The sequence below is a fragment of the Phragmites australis genome, chromosome 6 (assembly GCF_958298935.1).
Source record: "Phragmites australis chromosome 6, lpPhrAust1.1, whole genome shotgun sequence".
Taxonomy (NCBI): Eukaryota; Viridiplantae; Streptophyta; class Magnoliopsida; order Poales; family Poaceae; genus Phragmites; species Phragmites australis.
This window is the reverse complement of record NC_084926.1, coordinates 33,375,459-33,385,162: the sequence shown is the minus strand read 5'-3', so window position 1 is coordinate 33,385,162 and position 9,704 is coordinate 33,375,459. Positions and strand designations below refer to the sequence as shown.

Sequence of the window (9,704 nt, the reverse complement as noted above, 5' to 3'; positions counted from 1 at the left end):
ATGTGAGGGGCGCTCACTCCAATTCAACTCCTCTCTGAACAAATTGACATGCTTGAGTGAATAGTTCATACCCTTGCTCAGGGTAGACGATAGGGTAGTGACTACCCCCATTCCCAATCCCCCGGAAATCGTGATGATGTGCATACGTGGTAACTTGTATGCTTTGAGCATCCTGAGCTTCTAATTAAGAAAATACTAAACTTTCATCAGAAGTTATGAATAAACTATGTTCTAAGTCACCGTCTAAGATTTGTGAACTTGTTTTCCTTTCACCAAAATTTAAAATCCGAGAAAATGTTCATCACAGACTCTGAATTGGGTTTAGAAGGGAGGATTTTTAGCTGAAGTATAAACTTTGCAACCGTGTGAGGAGGAAGGGGTGGATTCCTTAGACGGACGCTCGTAAAATGGTGCCCCGTCCCTGTTCTCCTACTTAACGACTTCTTTAAAAAATTGATTCCCCTTTTTCGAGACTTTTGAAAAAATGATTATTTTGTGATGCTCAGTAGGAACGGTAAACGACTAAACGAGCAAGTATTGGCGGAAGCGGGATTCAAGAAAGATGACACGGTCCATCCATCCATCCATCCATCCATCAGGTACTACAATGTCGGGCCGACCAAACATCCATCGTCTCGTCCCTGCTGCGTCGGGATCGGGATCGGGATCACATCGCCCCTGCTGTCCGCCATTACCGTGAGCTTCAGTCTCCGGCAGGCTCTGACCTGCATCCGTTAATCTACCTAGGCGTCCAGGATGGTACTGATCCGTGTCGGCCGGCGTCGCACGTGCTCCTACAGTCTACGGTGTCGCTGCGGCGCCGGGCATGCATCTCGATCCCTCTCGAACCCCGACATGAAAGTTCGGAGCCTCGTCTCGTCCGTGTCAGTCTCACTGTGTGTGCGTGTGCGTGTGCGGTGACGAACGCATAGCTCATATCTTCGTCAGCGGTGGCGGCGGCGTGGTTGTTCGCTGCACCGAAAGTGTGCGATGCTTGCCACCCGTCTTGCTCAGGCTTGCTGTTGCGCCTGCTCACTCGACAAAAGAAGGAAGACAGGAGAGAGATTGCACATGGTGGGCCAGAGGAGCGTGGGAGACTGAACTGAGTGCGTGAGCGACTAGCTCTCATCGACTCCCTTTCCTGCCCTCCGCCCCTCCACGTAGTCTCAAATCCAATCCGATGTGGTTGAGATGTTCTTAATCTCTAGTTATAAAATACGAGCTATTCTCATATCACCTCTTCTCTTTACTCTTCTTCTATATAATAAAAGTAATAAAATTTAAACAATCTATACATTTTTTTTATCTATTCTTATTCTCCAACTTCCCTACATTGTTACAGATAATCTATTTTTCTTTTTTTATTATATCTAAAATAAAACTATAATATCACTCATAACGTATTCGTTCGACAGTGTTCCATAACGTATCTATATCTTTATACTTAATTTTATATTTAATATTACTGTATCTAATATTATATTTTTATTACAATATACAAACACATATCAGTAGTTTAAGTGAAGCAGCATCATGGTGCCGATGGTGATGACCGGTGTCGGCGTAGCACATGTACCACAGTGTTGCCGCGGCGACGTGGAAGTTGAGAGCCTCGTCTGGCCTCATCGTCGTCGGCACTGTCCACTGCATGCATGTGCACGCCCGCTGGCCGACGCGCCACCCGTCGCGTTCAGGTTTGCTGTTCAGTGCTTGGTGCCCACCCGACAAAAGTGCGGTAACATTTATACTGCAATGCGGCAGGGCAGATTCGCTTAAAAGTGTTGAAGGAAGGGCCGGGATAAAGTGATTCACGTGGGCGGGGACTTGCTTCTCCTTCGAAGGTGTCCTGTAGCGGGAGGGAGACGATGGAGGGAGGAGGGCACAAGTTGGCCGGCTGCAGGCCAAGGCGACAGGGACACCCCTGACTACATTGTCAAGAACTAGGAGACAACGTTGGGCGATTTTGCATTGCACTCTGACGATATAGGATCTGATATAGGTGTACGTCCAAAATTAGTTGGTTTGGCGTAGCACAGATATATTTTTCCTTCGCTGTTCATCTTTTTTCCTTTTCCACTTACAAAACTTATCTCTTGAAACTCTACACAAATGCTGCCCCTAATTAAGAACAGTGGAGCTGCCATTAAAACAAATAAGCATAAAATATCGTCGGCAGAGACGCATTATCATTAAAAAATGCAGCTGTATATATATTTTGATCGATCGTCACTCGTAATTAAACAAGGAAATTAACGTTCGAACGACAACTCAACGTTGAGGATCCAATCGTGGAGCATCCATGTGTGTCTCGAGAAATCAACGGTGCTCATACCATGCATCGTGGAGCCCTAGGTTTTCAACTTTCGTAGTCCTCTCAACTACTATGCCCAGGGCAGGCAGAAATAAAAGTTCGCGACCGATCGCAATCAACTGTGAATTACCACTGTGCTCCGAAAGCTGACGATGCATTCTGGGGGCAGCGTGTGCAGCATCGTGCCTAGCCTTTCGTGGATAAAATCCTTTTTGACTTCGCAACAGCAGCCGGTGCTCGCTCTCGCTTTCTATGGATCAGAAAGTAAATGATTGAGCAGGAGCAGCCCTTCCTTGGCAAGATTCGGCACTGGGTCAAGCAAAGCTTCAACTTGGAACGCAGAAAACTTTGCAGAAATGCGATTCAAACATACATATACTGGTGGTAAAACTCATTTTCTAGCCACTGTATCCTATACAACTCTCGCGTTTTAAGCGAGTATGATTATGCGGAAATTTGTTAAACTTTGGACGGAGTGGTCCAAGCGGTGCAATCATCTCAATTGTAAAACAGTAAAAACCAAAAGAAACTAAACGTTTCTGTGGTTGATTTGGATTTGCCGGTGGAATCAGCATATTCTGGGTTAACTCGTTTGGAATTTAACAGCAAGTTGAAGTTTTCATTTTGCGTGCAATAATTTATTTGCAGTGACCTTTGCATGAAAAGTACAGTAGTTCATCCTGGCAAGTAAATGTACGTATCAGCTTGTCCCAAACGTCAACCACATTATACAGGGGATAACAAGAAACATCAAACAAGACTAGAGGAATTTGATATTGGAAGATAAAAGGTGACATGACATTAAATAATGTAAAATTAGGTTTCTAACAGATCTCTAATTAATACAATATGCATCGAGGATAACGCTACTTGGCCGTGTGATAGAATACCAGTTCAGAGTTTGAGGCTTCTACTCCATTGGAGTCTGGAAAATCTATCTTCTACAACTGCAAGCAGATAAAAACATTTTTCATCCATAAGAATGTAACGGAATATGAAGAAACAAAACATATTAAGAAATTTTTGTTAGATGCACCCACTTCTCAATCTTTGTTGACTATACTACATAGGTAGTACAACAGTTCACATCAGGAACAACCAGGTACTATGTTCAGCTCAACCATGTGTAGAAACATTTGCTGTACTGTAAAGCAAAAAAAAGTCCAACATGATTCAGGTCAGCAGGATCCGGACAATTATTTGATATTATCAACTAGCTCAACAAGGACATTTGGGCACATAAATATGACTTCTGATAAATTTTTTTAACAAAATCTATACTAGTCAAATGAATTACAAACACTGTTTAGCATATCCAAGACGTGGATACTACCCCAATATGTAACTGAAAAAGAAAGAGATAAATCTAAGTGAAAGCTACATTGATATATCACATGCTACAATTGCCTTTGCACTGTATTAAGTCACAACAATCTGCATTTCATATATGAGGTATTGCCCTTCTCCATACCAGCAATTGCCCTACTCCAATTTTCAGATGATCGAAACTTAAAGGTATTTATCCTTTATTATCTTCACTATCTCTTCGACTCTCCTGATGATTTTAGGGTTCATCAAGTCTCTTGCTTGCCTAAGGAGAGTGCCTTCTCTGCTTTTATAATATGCATCAACTATAGCTCTGGCCCAAGTGTGCAACGCCTCTGGACTCCTGCAATCCAGAAGAAGCAACATGAAAATAACAGAAAGGACAGTCACAAAGTCCTCACTGAAGCGCCAATAATACTTACGTGTATAATGTATCAACATTGTCCCCTTGAAGTTCAGGACCAGGAGTAAAAGCGTCATTCAGTGCACTCAACCGTTCTTCTGGATCCTCTATCATTATAAGATGCTTCAGTATTCTGATATCCTTCGGCATCTGTCTCTGGAGATTGGCCACCGCAGTCATGTATAGATGAAACATTATGTCCTTTGCCTGTGGAATGTTTGACGGATCAGGAACAGTCATAGATTAACTTGGACATTAAACACAGATATGAGAGAAGCACAAAAGGTATTGCAGGTCTAGAGTTCACATGTTTGCTGAGTGCTATGACAATTTTACCTCCGATTTGGTGATGTCTGTACCCTTTGCAGCTGACCATGCTTTAGAAAGCATTAACACTAATGCAGAGTCCAGTTCCTTCTTCTCAGCCAAGTCATCAATCTTTCTGCAAGCAGCATCTACCGAAGGCGAATTAAGTATATCTTTTAACTTCAATTCGGCTGCATTCAAAGCTTCAAGACCCCCAGATGTATCATCGTGAGCTTGTAGGGCATCTACACAAACATTTCCAAGCTTTGCCAACTCTACACACAAAAAATGCCAAGATATATAAAATAATGAATCAGGAGAATTCAATAAGCCGAACAGAAGAGAGTATAATTCAATAAGCCGAACAGAAGAGAGTATAATTCAATAAGCCGAACAGAAGAGCGTATAATTTTATCTTCAGATCACAGAGCGGCACTTGTGCAGTGCATATACACCTATAAACAACTGAAGAGACTGAAGGTACCATAATAATTCCTGAATCGGAAAAAGAAAAATGCCAACAAATTCTTCATTGATCCAGAGAAAAAGAGAAGAATATATACCGTTAATTTGGCAGGGCCTAATTATAACAGTGCAGATTAACCAAATATATTCTAGAAATGAATACTACTTCAGGTGTTTAAGATTGTACAACAGACCCAACTCACTTCAGGTGCTAAGAATTGTACAACAGACACAACTCTATTTCATCAACAAATTAAGATATGTAGTGTAGCACCAAAAGCATCAAGAAGTCTGATTGTCTCCATTCTATTTATAATATTAGGAATCAGCACACTACTAAAGACTCCATGTTGGTATGTTTCTGTTACTTAGATATGTGAATAAGTGGTACATAGGGGAGAACAGGGAAGACAATATAATTGAAAGGGGTTTAAAATCGTTTAATGCAAAAATAAGAGACTATGCAAGGAAAACATAACGAAGTTTGCCAACATAATAGTTGAGTTCTCATGTATGCCTCACCAGTTTGCTTTTCAGGGTCATCATGATAAGACTCCGCAACATAATAAAGGTGGTTGAAGAATTCCACTGTGAAATCTTTACGTCGATTAGCAACAATAGCACCAATTTCATCAGATGGTGTAGATTTTACTACTTCAAGTAGTTCATTATGCCTTTTTACATCCTCATCTATCTGAAAAAGGGAGGGGGCGCAAACTAAATTAAGATCTGTTGTGAAGAATTCTAAATTGAATAATCAGGTGGAAAAGTGAGCCAGCGTTTGCAAGACAAGATAATATGATGATTGCGCATCTACCATGATACCTCTTTCAGTTTTCTACCAAGTCTAAGAAGACTGTGCTTCATCTCAGGGTTTGATTCTGCATCTGCTCGTTCCTGACAGCGCTTAAAGAAATGCGGTCTTATGTTGTCCCATTCCCTGCTAAACGCTAGTAATTTTCTCCAATCTGTTGGTGTAGGCTTATCAACCATGAATACACCTATTAACTTGTCACTGATTTTAACCATTTTGTTGTTTTCTCTAGACTTTTGGTTCATCTTGCCAGCCCTTTCTGATTCAACTTCATGAGACGAAGCACCCATAGAACTATCTGGATATCCACTGTTTGATGGCATGGTTTCTGTACAAACATCGGGCGCAGCTGCCACATCACCAACTGCTGCAATAGAAGAGCATTGTGCTTGGGGACGACCAAGAAACAGATGACCTGAGATCAAGAAAAATAGTATGTTATCGAATACAGATAAAACTTTAAAGAATAAACAGAGGACGAGACATATGGAACTTCATGAATTCAAGATTTCAAGTCAATTAGATAAACCCAAATACAGATCGTCGCAATACCAAGTGAATTGTGGATGCATAGTAGGCTCGCATCACAAGAAACTGGTCGGAATGATTCATCCCACAAATGTTAAAGAAGGTGACAAGGGTCAATAGCGAAGAGGCTGGTATAAAGATCTGCCCTTTGACTGGTAGAGAAAGTAGCTTCAAGGGCCTAAAAGGCTAAAACTGCTACAAGCTAGATTACTTGCACTGCTTGATCATCACAAACACACAAGGTTGAAAGAAGTCTATGTGGCATTCTCTATAGGAACTTTTAACAAAACTTTCAGAATATGTCAGCTTCGGAAATTACGGAGCAGTTGCACACCTACAAGTAAACCAAACGAAACTGTGAAGGTCTTGGACAATTGATATGCCCTGAGCAAAAGATCACACTAGACGAGATGCCACTACAGCACCTGAAATAAATAGATGTTGACAAAAATCCACTAGCCCACTACAGCACCCGAGAGCAATTCAATAAATTATAGAACGTAAATATACTATGGAAGACATTAAATAGATCATAGTATAATCTAGAACTAACTGTTTCTATAAAACAATGATACTAAAATGCAATTAGATTTGATTTCAATCACGTTAGTAATTGGCTACAATGCTCAACACAAACATTTCCATTAGTCATTGACAATTATCAAAATTTCCATACAATTTGCTAAAGAAAACAGAAATTACAGCAAAAATTGCAGGCTCGATTGCAAACTTCAAACTAATTGAAGAAAATGCAGAAAACATGACCCCTAAATAATAACAGAGAAATTATGGTGTCACAGAATACGTAATCTATTACAGGTTGGGCATTATGAAGTAACTCAAGTGGAACAAACACAAGCTTGATCCACAAAAGAAGAGGAGAAAATGACCCAGAAGGAAAACCTGGCATCTAGATATCAGGAGATTTCATAACACTCGTATTTCAATGATGAACTAAAAATCTCTCCCTAGAAGTTTCTGGCAAAGTAAACTCTTGCATTTTGTTCTGTTGATTTCAGAGGCGAATAATCATCCGATGATCTTCATTTGATGTAAGCTTTCAAAAGAACCTTTCAAGTTAAACACATTGTACAAATGGGGCAAGCAACTAAGGCCAGCTGATATTAGACTACTTAACTTATTCATACATTCTTAAACTACATATCAGCTATGCCTTTGCACTAATTAGTTACATTGTGTGCCCGGGTTCAAATCCATGCTGGCAGTCACCAGCGGGGACCAGTGCCAGGTGCACTATTCATCCTAGTGAGTATATGCTACTGTGCACTCTTTCCAGTCTTACTTGGTATCAAATATAGCCTGTAGTTGAAAATACCAGAAAATTCAAAGAAAATTTGGAGAGAGTGATGATTTTGGACAAAAGGCTTAGGTCTCAGGGAGAAAACAAACGAAATGTTTGACCCTGGTGCGCACAAATACATGCCATCATCATCATCATTATTTTTTTTGTTCCCTCACATGTCATGACTATGTTGTACCACCAATTTATCCATTCCAAATGAACACAACATCAGAAGTAATCACAGCACCTACATCAGAATGAAGAGTGTTGTTCTACTAGTGTATACCACCAAAACAAAGACCAAACTCCTTGTAATCTTTCCATTCAGCAATAGGGAAGAGCAAGAATCAGCTAGGTCAAGTTGATTTAGCAGTCGAATTAAGACCATAAGCTAGACCCCCTTTCCAGATCTCCCCGTCCTTCAGGGCGAACCCAAAACGAACCGATCCTTCAGGACGGACCCAAATCCGGGAGCAGAGGAATCGCACGGCGAGGTTGGAGGATAAGAGGAATCGCACAGCGTCCCGCCTCCAAGTGGTTAGCAGCAGATAAAGAGCGGTGGCGACCGGAGCGGCGGAGCTAGCATCTCTCTAGCCCAGCCCGCCGCCACCAAAATCCAAGAACCCCCATCCCGTCTCTGGTCATTAATCTGGAAAGAAGCATCCAGGAAGCGGCGGGAGGCGACGGCAGCGTCCTCACCTGTGGAAACGGCTGAGGCGGCGCCACGGAGGCGGAAATGGAGGTGGCAACGGCTGAGGGCGCGGGCGCGGGCGCCAGGGGAGGTGAGGAGCGGGAGGCCAGCGGGCGGCGCTTGGCAGGAGGAGGAGGAGGCTGTGGGCATCGCCATGGCAGCGAGGATGAGGTGGGCGTTTGGCTTGCTAGGGTTTTAGGAAGGAGTGGCTGCGGCGCACGGCGTGGGCGCTTGCTCGACGGGCGGCCACGGTGGCGCGGTGCGTGCTCCACGGCGTCCTCGGGCTCGGACGCGTGCGTGCGTGCTTCCTCCTGATCGGAGATAGGGTTGGGCTGGGCCAGCTTTAGGGGCATCAATGGGCCGAATGGTTCGGTGAATTGAGAATGAGCCTGTTTGAAATTTTTTATTTATTTTTATATTTCAAAAATCCAGAAATTAGAAAACTGGACGTTCGTTTGACAAAATTTGCAAAAATAAGTTATTTTCGCCTATTTCACCAAAAAATTCAAACGTACGACAGTATCCTATTTTTCATTTTTTTAATAGCCGTCTAGTTTTGGATTTTTTTTTGAAATATAAAAATAAAAAAGCTCCCTATTTAAGAAATTCTTAAGATATTACTAGGGATACAAGTGGATACCTAATGGGTAGTTTGGGTCATCACTTAGTTATTTTTCCTAAATTTAATTAGGTGTGAGTGAATATTTAGGTTATTTTTTAAGTTTTGGGTCAACTCAATGATCCAAGAAATACAAACTTGCATCCCTAGATATTACTCTACGATAATATCACCTGTCTGCTCTGCCTCACTCGCTCGTGCCCTCTGCCACCGTGCCAGCTCGCCTGCACGCCCTCAACGGTGACCGTTGATGCCCTGGGCTGGTCGGCCCTCTCGCTCCAGCAGTCAGGTCCACACTGGGCCAGGGTCGGGGGCTGTTTTGCACCTGATATCTATTTCGAGGTCCGATCAGGTTTAAGAAATTAGGTTTTGGGTCGGATGTGTTCTAGCAAAACCCGAGGGTAAACTTGTTGCCACCCTTCTTCGCATTTGAGGATATTTGGAATTGTATTTTTATTCATATTAAAATATGGATAGCAATGTAAAATGTGTACTATTTGGTTAGTATACAATCTGTTTCCACCCCGAAGCATGAGCGGATGCAGTGTCTGGCCAGACTAGAATAATAGATATGGACAACCAAACGTGTTTCTTCTTAATATTATATATAACTACTAGGGCAAACTGGGATAAATTTGAGCAACCAAACACATATTTTCTTGGAGTCCATTGAGGGTTATAGGATGCAAGGAGGTTTCCAAATATCACCCTCGTCAGGTTTGAAACTAGCAGGACCCACCCTCGTCAGGTTTGAAACTAGCAGGACCCGACTCAATAGGGAAAACTGCTATCTCTAGATGCGAATACGAATCAGATTGTTTGAATATGAATATGCATCCGAGTACGTACTAGATTCAGATGTATGTGAATATCCTACAGTTTTACGAAAAATTATGAAATAATAAATTTGTTTGATACGAGCATAATGTAAATTTAAC

At 42.0% G+C, this 9,704-nt stretch overlaps 1 protein-coding gene across 2 annotated transcripts; it reads right to left on the bottom strand.

Moving 5' to 3' along the window:
- Nucleotides 1–3,061: 3,061 nt before the first annotated feature.
- On the bottom strand, nucleotides 3,062–8,434 carry LOC133922259 (uncharacterized protein At4g37920). Of its 2 annotated transcripts, XR_009910429.1 has the most exons (8): nucleotides 8,156–8,434; nucleotides 5,637–6,040; nucleotides 5,334–5,505; nucleotides 4,377–4,621; nucleotides 4,060–4,247; nucleotides 3,783–3,980; nucleotides 3,352–3,455; nucleotides 3,062–3,258 (listed from the first exon to the last, which is right to left on the bottom strand). XR_009910429.1 is itself a non-coding variant. In XM_062367503.1 (6 exons), the coding sequence occupies exons 1-6, from the start codon at nucleotides 8,301–8,303 to the stop codon at nucleotides 3,821–3,823; spliced, it is 1,317 nt and encodes a 438-aa protein (XP_062223487.1). In that variant the 5' UTR covers nucleotides 8,304–8,433; the 3' UTR covers nucleotides 3,488–3,820. The 2 variants fall into 2 exon arrangements, 1 of the variants encoding a protein (XP_062223487.1); XM_062367503.1 differs by lacking the exons at nucleotides 3,062–3,258; nucleotides 3,352–3,455 and having other exon boundaries at nucleotides 3,488–3,980; nucleotides 8,156–8,433.
- Between the last annotated feature and the right edge of the window lie 1,270 nt (nucleotides 8,435–9,704).

Bases quoted from the DNA above. Each gene is read 5' to 3' on its own strand.
- LOC133922259 (XM_062367503.1), bottom strand. From the start codon at position 8,303: ATGGCGATGCCCACAGCCTCCTCCTCCTCCTGCCAAGCGCCGCCCGCT. The intron at 6,041-8,155 runs GTGAGGACGCTG...TCTTGATCTCAG, and splicing joins CGCCTCAGCCGTTTCCACAG to GTCATCTGTTTCTTGGTCGT. The intron at 3,981-4,059 runs GTAAGTATTATT...TCTGGATTGCAG, and splicing joins AATGTTGATACATTATACAC to GAGTCCAGAGGCGTTGCACA.